Raw genomic sequence first — 22,003 nt, 5'->3', positions numbered from 1 at the left:
ATGGCTGTATGGGTTAGAATGATTTTAAGTGTACTGGTTGTTTACCATTGTGATTACACGGCTGACTGGGAACTGCGGTTCCTTGCTGCTGCCTGGCATCAAGAGAGTATCTTACTGCATATTGCCTGGCTGGAAAAAGATCAAAGTCCAAAAGTCAATGTATGGTTTCTACTGAATGTGTATTGCTTTCACACCATCTTAAAGTAAAGAAATCATAAGTCAAACCATCCTAAGTTGGGGACCATATGGTTATCTTACCCAAAACTAATTCAACAGCAGCTTTTTATGGCTTGCCTTCATTGAACACAAAACATTCAACCTAGTTTTTATAGCAACAGCTTTCTTTTTCCTACTCATTAAGTCAGTTTATTTATTTCTTAATATAATTATGTTATAAAAATTACAATCAGAAAAAACAGGTTTGGGAACAAACATCCCTGCATCTTGGCAGTTTTTTCCCTCACTTTTATTGACACTTGCTACTTTAGTGTGTTGATTTTTTTATTGTGGTAAAATATACATAACATTTACCATTTTAACCATTTTTTAAGCATACAGTTCAGTGGCATTAAGTACATTTACAGCATTGTGTGACTATCACCAGTATCTATTTCTAGAACCTTTTCATCATTCCAAAAAGTAATTTTATACCAATTAAACAAGTATTTTGTATTCTCCTTCTCTTTCTCCCTCATCCCCTAGTAAGCTCTGTTTTGAGTTCTGTTTTTATGAATCCTGTGCCTATTCTAGGTATCCCATATAAGTGGAATCATATAATATTATTTTGTATTAATTATTTGTTTTCAGAGTTCATGTATGTTGTAGCTTTTAACACTTTCATTCCTTTCCATGGCTGAATAATAGTCCATTGTATGTATAAACTACATTTTTTTCTATTCATCTATTGAGGGACACTTAATAGCTTTCTGTGTTTTTAAAGTTAAGTTGAAAAAGTTTTGTTCACAATATTTTCTTTGTTAAAACAGTAATGACAGAGGTTTTTGGGGAATTGGTGCTAATATAGCATTTTTGCTGGTTTTCTAAAAAATAAAGTATCTTTTCAGCATGTAATAAATTAATCAAATGATTATTCCATATATGTTAAAATATATTATTCCATATATGAATTTTCATTTACTCTGAATTTTAATTATGCACCATGCCAATGCAATTAAAAAAACTAGTATTGGTACATATTTTGGGAGCTTATGTGTCATATTTTCATTGTATTGCTTGGAACTTTTTTAAATAAGGCAAAGTTGAATGATATAAATGTAGGGAAAAGATTCAAATTTGAGTCCTTAAAGTGGGTCAGATGAGTGGCATATTGAAAAATTTGCATGGCTTTCTTCCATATCTCATTGTCTGTGCTACTGTACTACAAATGATGAAACTAATGAGTCAAATTATAAAATTGTCATTTTTATGATTTTTATAAATATGAACAGTTAGCATAGATTGGTGAAGTTGCTAGAAGATATGGATTGAATTTTATTCACTGTTCTCATTTGCATGTGTATAATAATTACAGTGGTGACAGATTGGGAATGGAAAGTGTAAGGAATAACTTTCCTTTTCTAATGAAGGCAGCATATTTTAAAAATATTTTTTTATAATGGTTTTGAGCAACTTTCATGTGGCATTGGAAAACCTAATCTTGTTTTTATCCCTTAACATTGTTGTGGTTTCAGTTGTATAGATTCGTTGTCCATTGAAGTATACTCTTCCTAAGGTTTTGTTTTATTATAAAAATAACATGGTGATCAACAAATGGCTTTTTTTTTCAAGATTTATTTATTTGAGAGAGAGAGAATGAGAGAGAGAGAGAACAAGGGGTAGGGGGAGAGAACTCAAGCAGACTCCCCACTGAGTGCGGAGCTCTATGTTGGGGCTCGGTCTCACGCCGCTGAGATCATGACCTGAGCTGAAACCAAGAGTCAGCGGCTTAACTGACTGAGCCACCCAGGCACCCCACAGATAGCTTCTTAAAACAGATTCTCTTTTATAATTCTCAAGGGTAATGTGCAATATTTTAATTAAAATTTGAGATGGCTGGGAAAATCACCTCTCAACATTTTATTGAAAAATTTGAAAAATACCTTTGGATGTGTTTGAGCAAATTTGTGAATAATCTTGAATGATTATTATAAAGAAAAGAATGAATCAAGAGCAATCCATTTTCTGTTTATTTAGTCCATTTGAAGTTCTAATTGCTGTCACATGTGAACATGAACTATGGCTTAATGGGTGGATGGAGTGGATTCTTTTAAGTGATGGAGTGACCACCGGTACTCTTTTCATTAAGTGCTTTCCTTCAGGGTTGATTGATAGGTGCCTTTGGCACATTATTGTTCCTGAGTTACAGAGGGGTGTTCTATCACTATTCATCTGACTTTTACCTTTTATAGGTACCTAGATACTGAACTGATGTTGGTAAAAATTCAGAACCCCTTAAATGCTATACTTGGATTCTGTGTCTTAGGTCCATAAGACCATTTCCTTGGGTGAAGAGTGAGAGTTAGGATTGTACCTGGCGTGAATGCCAGATACAAGTAGCAATGAAGGGCAGGCTGGGTGAGAATGGAGAGGTGTGGTTGGAGCTAAAATTCCACAAAGTTGATAATCTCCATTACCTGGAAGGGCCCTCAGGCAGCAGTTTCCCAGTACCTAACCAAGGTAAGTGGTGATATTCATCTAGTCAACATCAACCAGATAGGTATTTTTATCTGATGATGAGTAGTTACCATTTCAGACTGTTCTTTGGTAAGGTAGAAAGCAATATGGAGATAATTTTGAGGTGTTTGTAGATCCTTTAGGAAATGATTTTTGCTGGGATAAGAATTAATGAGGGTAAACTATTTACTTGATACAGAAGGAGATGGATTATAATTTAGAGTTTCCTGCCTTGGCACTGGTTCCTGTGGGGGTTTCTTCTAGTGGGTTTCTGCTCTGCCAAGTTGTTTTTCTATGTCCACCTTTTTGTCTTTCCAATTCTAGGGACAGAGGTTTTCCTGCTAACCTCACTTCTCTAAGAAGAGTTGTTGATTTTTCAGTTTGTTCAGCTTTTTACTTTTTGTTAGTATGTAGTGGTGACTTTTAAGTTCCTCACATGCTGGACTTGAAACTGCAGGTTGATTTTTTAAAAAAGGCATTACTATTGCTATATGATGACCTTGATCTTATTTACCCTCAGTTTTCTGCTTTAGTATGTGTATTTGTAGAAATCTATTTGTGGAAAGTACAAGGTCTTTAACTTGCATAATCTAGAATAGGCCTTATACTGGGGCTTGGTTCTTACTCCATAGTACCACCATTTTGGTTTGTCATCTGGTAGCCAGGGCTCTCCGTCTTGGTAGGGCCAGAGCTCCAGTGTCTCTAGCACTGTCTTTCTGAATAGAGAAATCCATATTTAGAAGAGTTATATACAGCTTCTATGGTTTTAGGTAGAAGACTAATTGAACTAAATTTAGGGCATGCTGACAGGGATATTCATATAAGCCTTGGTTGATGCCCTCTGAATATTTTCCTATGGACAGTGGACAAGACAGTTGCAGCATTGAAAGATCTGAACAACATTAGTGAAACTGGGAAATACACTGGGTAAAATGATTGAGTCTTCAATGACTGGATAGTCTGGAACCTTAAGACATTTATAGTTGGGGTAATATGATTAGTTCAGATAGGCAGTCATAGAAATGGAGTCTTGCCTCTCATGCCCAGTGATGATGTCTAGAATAGAACATCAGTTTCTGCAGTGAGACTAAATGACAGTAATTATCCCCTGAGGTGCTCTTTTTTGATAAGTTTCTGGGGCTCTCCTACTGCTAATGTCTGTTGAAGCCATCCACATCGTTCTTATTTGTATATGGCTACCCATGTAGCCCCTACCTATATGGAAAGTCACTTGTTTATATGTAAGTCTATCAAAGACACTTGTAAAAGTCAAAATACCAGATAATCAATTTAAAACTTTCTTGTAGGCTACAGCAGTGTGACTTACATGTGTTAACATGAGACTCTGCTGACCTGTTTATACAAACTGATGTCTAACACCCTACCAGGTACCCCAATTTTTTTAAAGATTATATTTATTTAAGAGAGAGAGAAAGCGCGAGTGCATGAATGGGGGAAGGGGCAGAAGGAGAAGCAGACTCCCCACTGAGCAGGGAGCCTGACGTGGGACTCGATCCCATGACTCTGAGATCATGACCTGAGCCGAAGGCAGACGCTTAACCAACTGAGCCACCCAGGCGCCCCTCATTCACTCCTGTATAGATTCTGTTGTATTTTTCAGTGATCCTGGTTACTAAGTGTTGAGGCCTCTTTAGTTCCTAGGATTTGAACAAATTAACAAGAGAAGGGAATAGGGGCAGAGGAAAAATATCAGATCAACTTTATTATTCAGAAAGGGTAGATTGGAGAATATTGCTTAGAAATAGAGTTAAGTGGGCTTGTTAACTCAACTCTGGAGTGTGGCCAGCGGATCCACTCATCATCAGCTCAGCCAGACCAACAGAGTGGCCTGCAAATGTAGAAGGGATGCTCGTTTGCCGTGTCAGTTTGTTTCCAGGGGGAAGAAGGATAGAGATGAGCTGAACATGTCCAGTGCATTAAACACAAACTAATCAATGGAGAGACAAGGAATTAAACTAGTTGAATTTTCTTCAAAAGAAGGAAGCGCATCTGTATTTTCTTGATTTATCCATTTTAGACTATCTAGGCCGATTCCTTGCTATGGAAGAGGAGAAATTAGCTTACTTACCCTTGTCTCCTATTTTCTCATCCTCCCAACATAATTCTTTTGTAATTTTGATTAAATAAGTATTTGGTATTTACATTTTATAATTATGTACCTATTTTTCTCTATAGAATTTTGTTATTGAAATTAATAAATATCTTTTTGTCCCCTTTAGTTTACTTATCTTTAATGGTCTTAAGACAAATGGAGCTAAATGTTTTTCCACAGTTCCATTAGTATATTGATATGTAGATAGATAGTCAAATATATCTTATAGCAGATTTTCCGGGGATAGTCTGAAGGCTCCATTTTGGACTTTTTGCATACAAGTGCTCTTGCATTAATGGTCATCTGAGTATCTTAACCTTTACCATTATCCTTGAGGTTTTCCTGATCTTGCAGTTGTTTTAGATATCCTATTAGATGTCATACGTTCTTTCTCTTGGTGTATCCTTACGTTTTGTAGAGCACAGATTCTAGTAGCTTCCTGGTAAAGAATATACGGGAGATAAATCTTTTGAGAACTTGCATGTCTGAAAATGTCTCTCTTCCATCCTCACACTTAATTCATAGCCTGAATCCTGAGTATAGGATTCTAGGTTTGAAGTACTTTTCCTTCAGAATTTGATGGCATTGCTCTGTTGCCTTCTTTCAGTGTTGTCAGTAAGCAGTTTGATGCCTTTTTAATCCTAATCCTTTGTATGAAATCTGTTTGTGGAAGTCTGTAGAATCTTTTTTTATACTCTTTAATTCTGACGTTTTGTGTTAATTTGCTTTGCCATGGATCTGTTTTTGTCATTTGTGCTGGACATATAAGTGAGCCTTTTCAGTCTATACTTTTTTATACTGGAACATTTTATAGAAAATTATTTATTTGAATTTCTTCATTTTCACCTTATAAACTTTCGCATCATCCCCACATTTTCAGCAGTATGCTTTTGCTGTCAGCTATGCATGGTGTACCCCGGTCCAAAAACCCTGTGTTTTACTCAGCCCAGTGAACTCCAGTCTTTTTGTTATTGTGGGAGAGTGGACTTTGCAGTGATGAGGAGGTGATCTGAATGGTTAACTACTCTTTAGTTAGACTTTAAAGAATCCTGGTGTTTTTAATGTGAACTGCACCCTCAATGCCAGATGTGTGTGAGCCTATGAGGAGTTTTGTGGTGATTATCAAGTTGCTTTTATACTTTCCCCACTGTTGGCTTTGGAGTCAGCTTTTTTAGGTGTAAATAATGTGCCATGGTATATTTATTCTTGAAATATATGTGCTTTTATGCATTATAAGATCTGGTAGTGGATCTAATGAATATAATGAATACTGATGAACAAAAATGGTATTTTGATGATACCTGCAACAGCAGTAATATTATATAAAATTATCTTTGATTTCTATTGTTTACAAAGTCACGTGTACTGCTAACGTATTGTGATTTTTTGTTTACATTAATAAGTGAAGCAAAGGCTAGAGTTCATTTAGAGGATAGTATGAAAATTAAAGTGTACTCCTTTTTTCTCATCTGCTTTCCTGGAATCCTTGAAGTCTACCTGTGGACCCAGTTTAGAATTCCTGAATTAACTGGAACATGGTGGTGTATGAGACCATAATCATGGTTTCCCATATTCGTCCATTTTTCAAAGAGGCCTCTTTACATCGCATAACCAGGATCAGACTTTTCATTCATTCAGCAAATATTTGCTCAGTATCAGCTAAGTTAAGCATAAGAGACTGGGTGCCAGGGATAGTTAGTTAGGAGGCAAACTTCTATCTTCATGGAGTTTACATTTCTGGTGGAATATATAATTGGTTATAGTGTGGCCTAGATGACATAACATAGTGTAACTATATCAGTACTCCTGGAAATATAACTGAATTCACATATTGTTGCTTTACTTGAAACAAAACTTGAAAGTTTTCTTTAATCATTAAAGTAACATTTATTTTTAAAAAGATGTGAGAAGACTGATAGAAAAGAAAAAAAACATGTATTACTGCACTAATCAGAAAAAAGTACTGTTAACACCTTGGTGTAATTTCAGTCTCCTTTCTATACACATATGCACATATGTATATTTAAATATGGATAATTTGTTTACAAAAATTGGATTATATTATAAAAACTTTTGTAAAATTTTCATTTTTGTCAAGTCATTTTTAATGGCTGTATAATGTTGTTTTCTGAAAACACTGTAATTTGTATCTTTAGGTTTTCTATTTTACTATTAAAAAATCCCTTTTGCTAATTTCTTATAGCTAAATCTTACCAAATACTTTTATTTAATTCCAACAGTTTATTATTAAAAATTTTATATATATGGAAAATTTGAAAGAATTTTACAGTGAGCACCTATATACCCACTACCTAGATTATATAATTAACATCTTTTTTGTATTTCTTTTATATTTTTATTTTAATTGCAGTTAGTTAACATACAGCATTATGTTAGTTTCAGGTGTACAATATAGTAATTTAGCAGTTCCATACATTGCCCTGTGCTCATTATGACAGTGCACTCCTTAAACCCCATCACCATTTAACCCATCCCCCTACCCTATAATTAACATTTTAGTATGCGTAATTTATCCAGTTATCTATCCCTCTGTAGTTAATTTTTTGGTAAAGCTGAGTCATATTTTTCATTTATGCTGAGTAGCCTCCGGGAAGATTTTTAGTATTAATTTACACTCTTACCAGTGGTATATTGCACACTTCCAATCCTTGCTGACACTGAGTTTTATTATTTAATGTAATTTTTTTAGATAATTTTTGATATATAGGTTTTACTAAATAAGTTTCTTATTTTAGCTCTAAAATGACTCTATTCATACGTAATACTCATGAAACAGCATTCATTTGTAGTTTGCTTTGATCATCTAATGTCCACTGTAGCTTTTGAAAAGAAATGTATGTAATTTGTTCTTTGTGATACTTGATGGTTTTAATGGGAACATTTCACCTGTTTGGTAACTATTTAAGGTACGCTTGGGATTTTAGTCAGGGAACCATTAGTCCTTTTGTTTTCAGTTTATGCACTATCGTATGTAAGTAAGTACTCTAAAATATCATCTATAGCATATTCAGACTTTTTTCTCTCTCACAGAATAAGTGAGTTGATGGAGAGAAATGATTGGGGTAATCAGAAGTGGAAGTAGAATCTAATGAATTAAATATTCTTTCTATCATTAGACCCTTGCCTCACTTCTTGGAACTTTGTTTTATTCCTTGGAACTGGGCCCCACAAGTATAACAATATAACTGATTCAAGAGACATAAAAATGTGAATTTGAGGTAAATATTAAGGAATCTAGGCACCTTGGGTAGGCGTATAGTATGAGGTAGCTGAAGCAAGGAAGTAATTAGAAGATGGTAAGGCTTACACAATACTGTTTTAATTTACAGATTGCCTACATTCTGTTTATTTTAAAAGTAGTTTATATTTAACTTTGATATGGCTATTTTTAAAAATTACATGGAAATCCCACTCGGAGTATGTTGTCTATGTTATTTTCTGAGCATTCAGTCAAATCTCTTTGTTTACAGCTGGGCTCAAAGTGCAGAGAACTCAAAGATATTCATTTCGGCCAGTGTTACAAGATCTCAGATGAAGGGATGATCGTCATAGCTAAGGGCTGTCTGAAATTACAAAGAATATACATGCAGGAAAACAAATTAGTAAGTACTTGTTACCATCCTTGTGTTTTTTATTTTGTTTCTAACCTTTGATTTCCTTATAACTTAGCTTATAAATGTTTATCCGCTTATTTTGGTGGTTTAGAGGCAAATACTACTTAAAGCAAGAATCCTCTCAAAACAATAATTTTAGAAATTGATCCTATAACTCTGTAGGTGCTTTTATGTGGTACTTGCATGTTAAAAATTCCTCATTAGCATATGCTAATATGTTTTTGTCTAAGTTCTGACAGTGAACTAACTCAGGTCAATTGGAAAAAGTATATTTAGTTGCTAAATATAAGTATGTGGTTGTTGTTCCTTCTGATTCCCTAGGGATAGTAATACTTCTAGGTCGTTAGAATTTTTTTACTGTTAAGGAAGATGTACACATGTGAAATAGAGCCTTTCACTTACTATGGTGAAAAATGGGATTTAGTAAACTGAGGCAGATAATCTTGGTAGTTATATAGATTTTATAGTCTAAGCCCATACATATATTCACAATTAATGTATGATATATATTTAAAACCATTTAATTTTCTTTTATTGAGGAATAATTCACATACCAAAAAATTCACTCTTTTAAAGTGTTACAACTCAGTGGTTTTTAGTATATTCACAAAGCTGTGCAATCATCATCACTAATTCTAGAACAGGTTCATTACCCCCAAAGAAACTCTGTGCTCATTAGTTGTCATTCTCAATTCCCCCTTCCTCCAGCTCCTGGCACCTGGTAACCTACTTTCTGTCTCTATGGATTTGCCTGTTCTAGGCATTGCATACAAATGGAATTACATAGTATTTGGTATTTTGTGTCTGGCTTCTTTCACTTAGCACAATGTTTTCAGGGTTCATTCATGTAGTAGCATGTATCAGAACTTCAGTCTTTGTAATGGTTAAGTAATACTCCAAATCTTTTAAGTTACATACATAGTATGTAATTTAAATTTAAATTACATAGGTACATAGTATAAGTTAACAGAAAAAGTTGCCATTAGGGAGGCACTAGTAGATTTCTCAATGTTGAGAATATATTTTAAAATGTAGGCAAGGTAGTATTGCATATTTACAAAGGAGACCTGCTGTTCAATTGTATCCCCAAATAAAGAGATCTTTTTGTTGCCCCTTGGAATTAGTTTATAAAATATAATAAATATATCTCATAAATTAATGTAAGTTTTGAAAGGTCTCTAGAAGTATCAGCACTTCAAATGAGATAATGCTATTTATTTATTTATTTATTTATTTGAGAGAGGGTGGGGGCAGAGGGCCAGAGGGATAGGGAGGGAGAGAATCTTAAGTAGGCTCTACATTCAGCACGGAGCTGGCTGTGGAGCTCGATCTTCAACCCTGAGCCAAAATCAAGTGTCTGACTCTTAATTGACTGAGCCACCTAGGCACCCTGAGATAATGCAACTTTATTATCTTATAAAATTTTTATTTATTTATCTATTTTTGAGGGGTGGAGGGGAAGAGGAAGCAGCAGACTCCCCGTTGAGCAGGGAGTGAGATGCAGGACTCTATCCCAGGACCTTTAATGCTTAACCCAGCGCCCGATAATGCTACTTTAAAAGAAGATTCCAGTTAGAAAAATCAAAGCACTATGAATTAAAAGTGAATGCTTTTATTACTATATAGAATTATATTTGCCTATAGAATTGTATTTTCTTCTGAAATTATATAGTAGAAATCCTTCACATTTCTCTTTACATTTAATATAAATTTAATAATTTTTTTAAAAACAGTATGATTTTGTAGAATGGATGAGATCTTCTGGGTCAGAGAGAGTGAGTTTTTAAAACATGGTATTCACTCACTTGTTTTGTGATTTTGGGGAAGTTACTTAAGCTCTGTGAACCTCCTCTGTAGACCGTATTATTAATACTTATTTCTTTGCAGGGTATAGCTCTGAGAATTAAAGGACATGTCCTTAAATTGTGTAATATAAACTCTAACCCATAGGAGGCACTAAAAAAACTAGTAATTTTTATGGCATTCTGTCTGTATTTGTCGTGTTTTGGTTTCCATTTTATGCTCAAGATAAATTGAAGGATGATAAACTGAACTTAGAATTTTTATATTCTTCACATAATGGGAATATTTGTTGAGTAGTTAATATTTGTTTACTTGTTGAATAAACACAGAGAAACATTTTCCTTAACACATGAAAATTTTTAGTCAGTAGTTTCCCAAAGGAATTAACTGTCTATATTTTGAAGGTTCTAGTTATGTTCACATTTGTTTTTCCCTAATATTGTGGTCCATTAAAAAGATGTTATATACTTAAATGCTAAGGGAATCAGTTTTGTATGTAGTATTACTCAGTAAACATTTGATTTCATTGGAAATTTGAAGTAGTTTTAAATCTTAAAGTTCAGTTCAATAAAGTTCCTTCAATTTAAGGTTCTAGAAAGGGAAACTTAGAATCATTTGAGCTCTTTGCACTGAGCAATTGAATTATTGATAACTATCCTCCCATTGGAGCTTTGCTTTGTAGTTTTAGAATTTATGAAATAATGAGAAATATTTGAATTCTTACAAAGCTGTAATTTTAGGTAGTTCAGGTATTTTCACTCTGAGAACTATTATTATTAGTCCTTTAACAACAATATTTTATATGGGGTGAGTAGAAATAATAGCAGTCTGGTTAAAGGCAAATAATATTTATATACTTTTATATATTTATAAAATTATACTGCATATGTAATTATTGGCAGGAGATATCACTAAGCATCCTAAATAGGACAGATTTTTTAAGTTAACAACTAACAGAGATATTTAGGAGAATGCAGCCTATCTGAAAGGTTGCCAACAGAATTTGGCCTGTACAGATATTGATCATTAACGAAATTATTGCTGATTCTCTTATTATATTGTATCTTCTCAAGAGCTTTAGAGCTTCGTTGTATAGTCTAAAAATAATCATAGCATAGCGTTTCTTTAAAAGTGTAAACTTTGCTGACTTTAAAATATCAAATTGACTGTTTTTATATATTGGCAGTATTTGAGTAAACGTATTTTTCATATTCTGTCTTGGCCTTTAGATGGCAGCATTGTCTTTGTATATTTCAGTGACATAGCTTTTCTGTCCTTGATAGAACTATAAAGATATAATGCTTGTACATAGTTTCTGCAGGTATTATGGCTTATTCTTAATTTTTGTCCTTTAGGTGGTTTTAGTGGGAAAATTTCTTTAAAAAATTTGAAATATTAGTTGCATCTAGAATGTTACAAGATAAACTTGCTATTTTACACGAAATAGAAAGCTCTTTGAACATTCTTATTTGTGGCACAGATTTAAGTAAGATAAACTATAGGGGAAGGATTCCTGTGTTTGTCAGAGGGAGAAATTTTATTCAGGTGGAAAGTGAGGACATGACTTTACATTTTGACTCAGTGAGCTATGGTGAGGTAAAGAATTGAGAGCTTACATGTAAAATCTTCCTCAGAGAATGGATTTCTGTTTTAGTCATTTTTGAGTGAGACAAGCACCATGATGTATTTTGTATTTGCTGTAAATCTGTTGTGTAGATTTGAGAAATGGATTTGAAGAATGCAACTACGTGAGCTTCTAGCATATCGTATACAACTATCTCCATTCTTCTGGTGATAGCTTTTATGTCACTTTTGTGTAGTACTGGCTACCAAGTTATTTTTAAGTCATATTTAGTTCGTGTGTACAGCTATTGATGATCTAGACATCTCTTTAAATGTATTCTCTTTGCTTCTTTACTCTTCTTGCTCCAGATTCTGCTTCTTTACTAAAATTTGGACAGAGAAGCTCTTTGGGCAGCTTCTTATTCAGTTGTGATGGGGTCAGATGGATTATCTGTCAATTATTACACAACCTGACATTTTAAAGTACTAGGATGTTATAATTTATTTCAAAAATAGCTTCTATGTGGGTCAGTATATTTTATTTAGATCTTTATGTGTTGTGTTTATTTAGTCTTTTTTTTTTTTTTTTTTTTGCACCTTCTACTCTATAGAGTTGGGTTGCGAACTAGTATAGGTTTCTGAATTACCAAGAAAGTAGTAATGTATTATGTGTATGCTAGTACACATTATGTATTATGAATCGATTTTAGAAAGTTTTAGGGAAGTAATAAATGTTTGCTGGTTAAAACTTGATGTCCTGAAAGTTAATTGTGAACTTTTATTTTTTCAATCGCCTGATGAATTGTTACTTTATTAGTTTTATAATTACGTGACATCTCATAGAGTTCTTTGCTGCCATGACATTTTTTATGATATTGTTTTTTATTGTTTCTCATTTTATTATTTTTTTGGATGTTTACATGTATGAATTTACCTCTTCAGGCCTTCTTATAGGCTGTAAGCATTTTGAGGGGTGATTGAGGCAAACGTCTTATTTGGTTTGAACCAAATTCAGTTCATACCTTGATCCTATTGTTTCTTACTCATGTGACTTGGGTTAGTTATCTTAATTTTTGTGCTTTCATTTCCTTCTTTGCAGAAAGGATATAATGCTACCTCAAACATGTTCTTGTGAGCGTCAGGCTAAATGAGATTTAGAGTAAAGCACCAAAAGTGTTTTATGGTCCCACAAATAGGAAGTCTTCAATAAAGGTTACTTTACTTCTTCCTTCCAGAGTTTACTTTTTGGAGTCTACAAATTTGAATTGGGCTGTCACTGCCTAATATTACCTACTGTATTCTGATTTCACCCTTAAGCTATTCACAGTTTCATTCCTCTTTGCTGCTTGGTGTGATTTGAGGTTGTTGCAGCAGCTAGGTAAATACACTGGTGGCCATGTTATCATCAGCTGGGGGGTGTAAGGTAAACATTTGCATCAGAGTTTAAATAGCAGTAGCTAATTCAGCATTATATTTAGGCTTGTGTTTCCTGACTCTTTTGCTTTTCAACTTAGAGTTATGTATTAAGAGATTTAGTCCCCCTCTTCCCATCAATTCCCCCACTGCATTTCTTCTGTCTCATTTCTCAAACACTCCTTGTGTAGTGAATGTACTTGTAACCCCAGACTTAAATAATTTACATTTTTGAGGGATTCCCTTTTCTAAATACTCATTTCAACTTCCAGATCTCCTTGGGTAGATATTTGCTTTCATTGTCCCTTACCCTCTTTTTTTTTTTTTTTTTTTCTTTTTTAGAGAAGGAGAGAAGTGGGGGAGGGTCAAAGGGAGAGGGCAGAGAGAGAGAGAATCTTTTTTTTTTTTTTTTTTAAAGATTTTATTTATTTATTTAACAGAGATAGAGACAGCCAGCAAGAGAGGGAACACAGCAGGGGGAGTGGGAGAGGAAGAAGCAGGCTCATAGTGGAGGAGCCTGATGTGGGGCTCGATCCCATAACGCCGGGATCACGCCCTGAGCCGAAGGCAGACGCTTAACCGCTGTGCCACCCAGGCGCCCCGAGAGAGAATCTTAAGCAGGCTCCATACGCCCAGTGTGAAGCCTGATGCGGGGCTTGATCTCACACCCGAGATCATGACCTGAGCTGAAATCAAGAGTTGGATGCTTAACGGACTGAGCTACCGGGGCACCGCCCTTTCCTCTCTTAATGGATTAGACATTTACTTACATCTAGAGTGGCAGTTTCTAGTAAACACTGGTGAATGAATGTGGCACTCTAAAGAAGGTGACCTAAAGATACCGAACTTTATCTTATTATTAAATGCTGCATTTCAGGCTTTTGCTGTCACTTGTTGATATTTAAAAATATTTAATAATTACTTTTATTGAGTGTAATGTGCCAGGCAGTATGCAGTTTTACATAATTAATCCTCAAAACCATCATATGAGGCAGTCTATTTTTATTCTATTTTACAGATGAGGAAATTGACACCTAGAGAGGTTAAGTAACAAGTAAGTGTCAAAGTCAAGATTGTAACCCAGATCTGTTAGATACCCAAACTTCTGTCCTCAAGCCCTTTCATGGAAATCATAGATGGAGCTAAACTATTTGTCTTTTAACCATGCAGTAATTTCCAAAAGACATTATCCCCCTTTAAAGCACTTACTGACAGGTGCTGTGAGACATCAAAGGAAGAAGTTAATTATTAGCATGAGCAGAAAAAAGCAGATCTTTTTGCTAGGATGATAACTGATTTCAGAGGAAGTACCACTGGAGACATATTGAAATCTTTTCCAGGAAAATTAGTAAAATTATCAAAGGAAAACTGTTTTAAAGATGGCATTTAATATTCATCTTAATCCTATATGAATATGAACATAATTTAATAGAATCGTGTTCTTTATGCAAAATATTTTATTTTGTAAAAGCATAGTATTTTATATTTTTTGTGGAATTTGTATTCAGAAGCTAAATACCATTTCATTTTTGTCCAGATTTAAAAGAAGTTTGAATGAATCAGTGAACTGGTAACTTTCTGTTCTCTTTCTTAATATTGTTTCAGATGTTCATTCAATTCATTTAATATTTGAATACCTAGCATGTGCGACTCTACGAGAAGTGTTGAGAAATTAAGTTATACTGCTAAAGGGAGGAGATCCATGTCTAGTTATAAAAGTGCTATGGAAATGCCAATTACAAAAGTAGTTACTTATACAAGAGATAAGAGAAGAATCAGGGAATCCCGTAAATAGTAGGTGACATTTGAACTGAGTCTTGAACAGTATATGGTGCTGTGATGATTATGGTGCAGGTGAACATTTTTTTGGGGTGATTGCAATTGTGGGAAACAGCACTAACAAAGACAAGGCATTGGGAAAATATGTGGAATGTTTAATATGTTGTGGGTGTTAAAGTAAGGTTAGTTTTATAGGCAGCGCAGTGGGGGAAGTGTTCACGTTTGGGTCTGTAAAGGAAGGTTGGAACCAGGATAAGACTTTTGAGTGTCATGCTAAGGAATTTGTGTGTCTCTAAGTAATGGGGATTATAGCATGGGATTTTAGCAAATGTGAAATGTGATAAAATTTTGGGGTCTTGTACTTTTTATTTTAGAAATTAAGAAAAATACAGAATACCAAAAAGAGTGATAACATCTGTATGCCCATCATCTACACATTGACAGTTGTTTAACATTTTGTTAAATTTGCTTCTTTTTGAATTAGTAAAGCAAATAAACTTTAAGTCTCTATTGTCTTGCTCCCCATCTCATTCCCACTGTTGGGAATGCTTTAAAAATTAAAAAGAAAACTTTAACATATATAATAGATACCATGAACAGTATAGTATTGTTTAGTTTGTAGTTATATATAGTTTATATCTGATGTCATATTGTTAAATATCTGTTTTTACAAGGTATTTATCAGCCTACAGTTTGCATTTTTACTTTTTTTTTTTTTTAAGATTTTATTTATTTGAGAGAGAGAGTGAGCGAGCGCACAAGCAGGGGGAGCGGCAGACAGAGGGAGAGGGAGAAGCAGGCTCCATGTGGAGCAGGGAGCCCCATGCAGGGCTGGATCCCAGGACCTCAGGATCATGACCTGAGCCAAAGACAGACCCTTATTCGACTGAGCCACCCAGGCACCCTGCATTTTTACATTTAAGTTGTTTTTTTTTCCCCTCAATATTTTATTTATTCTTTTGATAGAGTGCGAGAGAGCGAGCGAGCACACATGCAGGAGGAGCAGCAGGCAGAGGGAGAGGGAGAAGCAGGCAGAAGGAGAGGGGGAAGCAGGCTTCCCACTGAGCAGGGAGCCTGATGGTGGGGCTCCATCCCAGGACCCTGGTATCATGACGTGAGCTGAAGGCAGATGCTTAATAGGCTGAGCCACCCAGGCGCCCTTAAGTTGTTTTTGACATCTAGCCATAATGAATATGTAATTCATTCTTTGTAACTGTTAGTGTTCTATATAGGTATATATCTCCTGTTGATCCATTCCTTACTTACTGGAGGATACTTGTATTGCTTCCAGTGTTTTACTGTTTTAGGCAGTGTTGCAGTAAAAATCCTTGGGTAAGTCTCCTGCGCTTATCTGTAAGAATTTCTCTAGGATCTATACCTAGAAATGTAATTAAGATATGTATGTTTTCAGGGGCGCCTGGGTGGCACAGCGGTTAAGCGTCTGCCTTTGGCTCAGGGCGTGATCCCGGTGTTATGGGATCGAGCCCCACATCAGGCTCCTCCGCTATGAGCCTGCTTCTCCCTCTCCCACTCCCCCTGCTTGTGTTCCCTCTCTTGCTGGCTGTCTCTCTCTCTCTCTGTCGAATAAATAAATAAATAATCTTTAAAAAAAAAAAGAAAAAAAAAAGATATGTATGTTTTTAGATTTTTACTACATCATGCCAAATTGCTCTTCATGAGTAATTGAAATCATGGTTTGCAGGTTTATCTTGATAGATTGTCAATTCTTTTGAGGGCGGGAAGTATCAAGTTATCCTTTTATCCATTCCCCTTATTGTGCACATAATAGACATTCAATAAATGTTAGTTGAGTGACAAATGGATTACTACTGACTTGAACATACTTTTAAAATGTATTTTTTTAAGTATTTTGGGAATATGCTTTAAAAAGAAGATGGATTTAAGCATATAAATAAAAGCTTGAAAAGTAGCTTAAAGATTCAGAGTCAGTAGTTTTCTGACTTCTCAAATAAGTAAATTTCTTTGATCTGGATACTATTATATTAGTGATACCATTCTTTATATATCAAATTTATTGAGCCAAAGTCATTAATGTACTCAAGGAGTGTTTTGTAGGATGGTTTCTTTTAACAATATGCAGTTCTGAACAACTAGAATGTAATTTATATTCTTGTGAAAATTACATGGACTTGTATATTCTTACTGTTAATAAAATTAGTTTTGTTTTGTTGAATTGTATTTGAAAGACCCATTTTAATTAAAAGCAAAAGGTATTTGGCAGACAATTTGAAAAACAAGGTTAAAATGTTATTTGGCAGATTTTTCAATTTGAAGAATAAGTATGTTTTTACTCATTATATATTCTTTGCTAAAGCTTGCCCTATCTCTTTTTAATCTATTGGTATCTTTCTCCTGTGGGTGTCCTTTTTAAATGTTTTTTAGATTACTTTTTCTCTTTTTAAAACAATTGTAAAAATTTTATTGTTTTTTTATTTTAATTCCACTGTAGTTGACATACAATGTTATATTAGTTTCAGGTGTACAATATAGTGATTCAACAATTCTATACAGTACTTGGTGTCATCATAAGTGTACTCCTCTGGGTATCTTTATCAGGTATTTTGGTAAGAACATAAATGAATTGTATTCCATCATTTGAAAGGCATAGAAAACCGTAGTGTGTGTGTGTGTGTGTGTGTGTGTGTGTGTGTGTGTGGCGTGTGTGGCGTGTGTACTTTTTCCTCCCCTGTGTACCAGTGTGGCATGGAGGGCAGGCAGTGAGTTGGATAATTTCCAAGAGTTTTTATTCAAAAATGCAGTAATTTTTTATCCAGCATATTTACTTGGCTAATTGTAATAGTTTAGTAAAATTAAAATTAGTTCACAAACTTAGGACTTATCAAGTGATGATAGGAGATGCTCAAATGCAAAGAGCATCTCAGGAGGAAGCTAACCTATTATTGAAAGTTCCAATACAGATATTCCAGTATTGACAATGCAGAATTTATTATGATTAAAAATAGGAGACTCCAAATGGTATTTACATAGTCTTTAAAAAAATTTTTTTTTCTGGATGAAATTCTAGATTACTAAAAATATCCAACTTGTTTTGGGTTTAAAATTTATAGTTGGTAGGTTATTTCTAGTGTTGCAATTCTTTTGCTGGTGTTACTTTCCACTTACATATTCTTTACTTTAGTTTTTTTTTTTTTAAAGATAATTTTTGTTTACTTTTTTTAGCACCACATGTTTAAAAAATCAAAGATTTGGAGGAAATCAAATTATCTCTCAGATATAAGTGTGAAAGTGCCGTCTAGGGCTTGTGCTCAAAGTGTTGGTAACAGGAGATAGCGGATTGAGATAAAGAGCCTTGTCATTAGACTTAACAAATAGACATTTTATAGCGTTGGATGGCATTGCGATCCTGGGAGTGCAGTAAGCCTGTCATTTATGAGCACATGTTCTTCAGCTACCTTTCTAGACTGTCAGTCAACAAGTAAGATGTATTGTTTGGATCTAGGGAGAATTTCTGGCTTGCATTCTTATTTTTCCACAGTAATGAGGTACTAGGGTCTTAGGATATCCAAGACTTAATCCCATTTATTATTTTAGTGGTTAAGCTTAAGGGGAAAAGAATTAGTGGGTTTAGGTTTTTTTTTTTTTTTTTTTTATGTTTGTATTTTTAGATTTGCCATACTGAATATCGTTCACAAACTGTAGTTGAATTTGGCTACCAGCTGCTGGATGCTTGTTTTCTAGCATTTTTTTTTTTGTAGTTATTATCAGAAAGATAAGTTGCCATGAAAGTGCTGTTGCCACTTGGGCTTTCACCAGTGATCCTTTCTTCAGGCAAAAGGTATGCAGATTGTGCTCCTGTCTAAGTAACTTGTGTTTTGAGTACTGTTGGTATTCCTGCTGCCAGACTTTGCCTATTCGTATTATCTAGGTTGTCTTCCTTTGCTATCTTTTTTGAAGTTCTTGTTAAAAGTCTAAACATGAAGTTGTTTGCTGGGCAGTAGAAGGATGAATCGTCATGAGAGTGTTGGGGTAAATTCTTTTCCTTGGGCTGTACCTTCTGGTTTTTAGTAGTCGAGAACTCGAAAAGTCAGGTGAAGTTTGTACTATTTTGATATGTACTTACTTTTTAAACTCTCTTGTTGCATCTTATTTGTGTAGCCACATCAAATTTACATCACAGAAAAGATCAATATAGTATTTTTTTTTAATGGCTACCATACTTCACTATTTTGGGTTTCTGAAATATGATAGAAATGAATTACTTCAGGAGAGTTCTTGGGGGTAGGAAAATTATAGTGTTTATTACCAGGTTTTCATGGACTGTTTTTGATTTAAGTATAAAATCTAGATCTTTATCATTCACTTTAATACAATATAGAAATGGATATATTGAGAATGTGTAATTCAAAGACAAATAGTACTAAATCAGAGTCCTTCTAGTTGAACTACATTTGAGTGATTATTGTCTTTTATTTTTCTCTTATTGAGTATAACTTTGAAAAAATAAAGAGGAAGGCATGTATTTATGTTCATTGTTGCTTAAATGTCTATCTGAATGTCTACAGATTGTAAAATTATTTGCATGATGTTATGTTAGCATTTCATTTTGATTCATCTGAGAACACAGTAGAATTAGCTTAAGTTTTGATTTGTAGATTTTCTGAGTGGAGAGTCAAAATGTATTTCCATGTCTTTTTACTAGGTTAATGTTAACTTTAAATATTTGAATATTATTTTGAGTAGTTTGATACTTCGTGTGTTTTAAGGTGTTGCAGGACATAATTTTGTGCACATGTACATACCCCTCTACTGTTGATATCTTAATAAGTTTTTTTCTCATTATATATAATTATAGGCAGTTGTATTATGTGATCTAGTATACATTCCATAAATTACAATTGTTTTAAGCTTACGAGTGAAGAATTTAATGCAAAACAGTGTGAAAGGTAAAGATACATATTCCACTGAATTCAGTCATGACCTAAGACTTTTCTGAAGATTGATCTTTTATATTTTACATCCACAACCCAGGAATTCTCTTGGTAAAATACTATTTTCATCCCTTCAGAAATCTCTAATGGCTAACTTCAAAGATTGCTCCAGTTACTAGTCTCTATTCTTACTGCATTCTCAACTTGTCCATTTGCTCTTCATTTTTTCTTATCATCTTGCTTTCTTCTAATATGTGTTTGGTATGTTCAAGCTCCACTAAATATTATTTCTTGTCAAACTTTAAGAATTCTACCACATTAATTACTTTCCCATTTACTGTCAGCTTTTCCTGTATTTTATAATTTTTATTAATCCATTGATAGCTTGTTGTAGGTTTCAAAGCTTCAGTTTAATTGTGTAAGCTCCTTGTAAATGGGAATGATGATATCTTTTTCTCAACATGTAGTTAGAATCTGACTATATCTGTCAGTGTTTTATCTAGAAATAGTTTTTAGGAGTTCTTAAAAATTAAATGTTTTCTACATAAAAATCACAAAGTTTTTGGAAAGGACTGTTATTGAAAACAAACCATTCTATACTCAAGTCCTTTTGATTTAGTTCTGGAAAATTACTTTTGTGACAAGGAAGAAAGCCATTAAAAATTAACACTTTTAATGAGACACATGTCAGTAACTTTTTAAAAAAAGATTTTATTTATTTTTGTTTATTTGACAGAGAGCATGAGAGAGTGTGAATGCGCAAGCAGGGGGAGAGGCAGAGGGAGAGGAAGAAGCAGACTTCCCGCTGAGTAGGGAACCTGATGTGGGGCTTGATCCTAGGACCCTGGGATCATGACCTGAGCTGAAGGCAGATGCTTAACTGACTGAGCCACCCAGGCACCCCCACATGTCAGAAACTTTAAAGATGATTGTTTATACTTCGTTATGTACATATAATGTAGCTTTTAGTACATAACGTTCAGTGTTTATTAACAAGTGCATTGGTGAAATATGCTTTATTCTGTAGCACTGCCAAGTGATTCTTCATTAGTGTTCATACCAGAATGTCAGTGATAGCTTGAGAAAGTAAAATCCCACAGAAGTCTAAACTCTTCAAGAATTAAGTAGTTTTCAAGAAATGATTTCTTAAAAGTGAACATTGAAACTTGTGTCTTTAAAATTTTTTTATTGCTAATTTCATTTCTTGGTTTACATCCCATTGAGGATAATTGACTTTAGTGCTTCCACCAATGCATTTTTTTCCTGCTTTCTGACAGCTCCAACAAAAAAATCTCTCCGGGACTGCTAAGAATTGTGGGTTTTTTTTTCTTCTGTAAAACTTTAATCACTTGAATCTTGAAAAGGTGCAAGTTATCAAGTTGCTTCTGTGGATGAGCTTGTTGAGAAGAGCTTGATTTTATTGTTGCAATTAGAGATAGATGAAATATAATATTTGATAAATATCTTGGTTGCTTGGTACCAAAAAAATTCACCAAGCAGATCTGGTGTTAAATTTAGTTAGAATACTGATGTTGCATGCTCAGAGAGTAATATACTCTGCAGAAATGACACTGACAAGTATTCTTTCAAAAATACTTTAGGTAAAAGTCTTAGTTCTTAATTTCATTAATTGATTCCATTGATATTGTTATCTTTTTGTTCTTTAAACTGTTCTGATGGTTTCGTAGAGTCAAAAATTGGGGAAAGAATAACCAAAAAGAAGCATAAATAGGCATCTTACTAGAATAATGTAGTTTGTATCTTCCTTTTCTTGGAGATTGAACTGGCATTTGGAAAACTTAAGGAAAAAAATTTGGCAAGTATTTGTTCAGCTAGCTGTACTTTAAGTTGTGTGTTTTCAATCTAGAAGTGGTATCTTTTTCTAGTACACCTAGATGGCTTTTGTCTGTAAAGTTAGTCCAGGCATATAGGAGTCATCTCTGTTTCATATATTAAAGTGTATTTAAGCCAGTCACATTTTCTAATTTTCTTTACATTATGATATTTTTTGATTACAGTGTCAGAGTCAGGAAGTTTTCTTTCTTTTTTTTTTTTTTTTAAGAAGAATATGATTGTGAGACTGCTGATCAGTATAAGAATGGAGATATTTCATG

General features: G+C 34.1%; 1 protein-coding gene across 3 annotated transcripts in view; it reads left to right on the top strand.

The window, feature by feature from the left end:
- The window catches only part of FBXL17 (F-box and leucine rich repeat protein 17), a 484,901-nt gene that overhangs the window by 36,049 nt on the left and 426,849 nt on the right, over positions 1 to 22,003 (top strand). For 2 of the 3 annotated variants that reach the window (XM_026498489.4, XM_048221019.2), the window contains exon 4: positions 8,278 to 8,409. The exons of the other annotated variant lie outside the window; for it this stretch is intronic. In XM_026498489.4, coding sequence (XP_026354274.2) covers positions 8,278 to 8,409 — 132 coding nt within the window. The remainder of the gene's footprint in view (positions 1 to 8,277; positions 8,410 to 22,003) is intronic. 3 annotated transcript variants of the gene reach the window in all.

Source organism: Ursus arctos, unplaced genomic scaffold (assembly GCF_023065955.2).
Source record: "Ursus arctos isolate Adak ecotype North America unplaced genomic scaffold, UrsArc2.0 scaffold_5, whole genome shotgun sequence".
NCBI classification, from domain to species: Eukaryota; Metazoa; Chordata; class Mammalia; order Carnivora; family Ursidae; genus Ursus; species Ursus arctos.
Note: the sequence above shows the minus strand (reverse complement) of the source record. Positions and strands in the feature narration are given on the sequence as shown.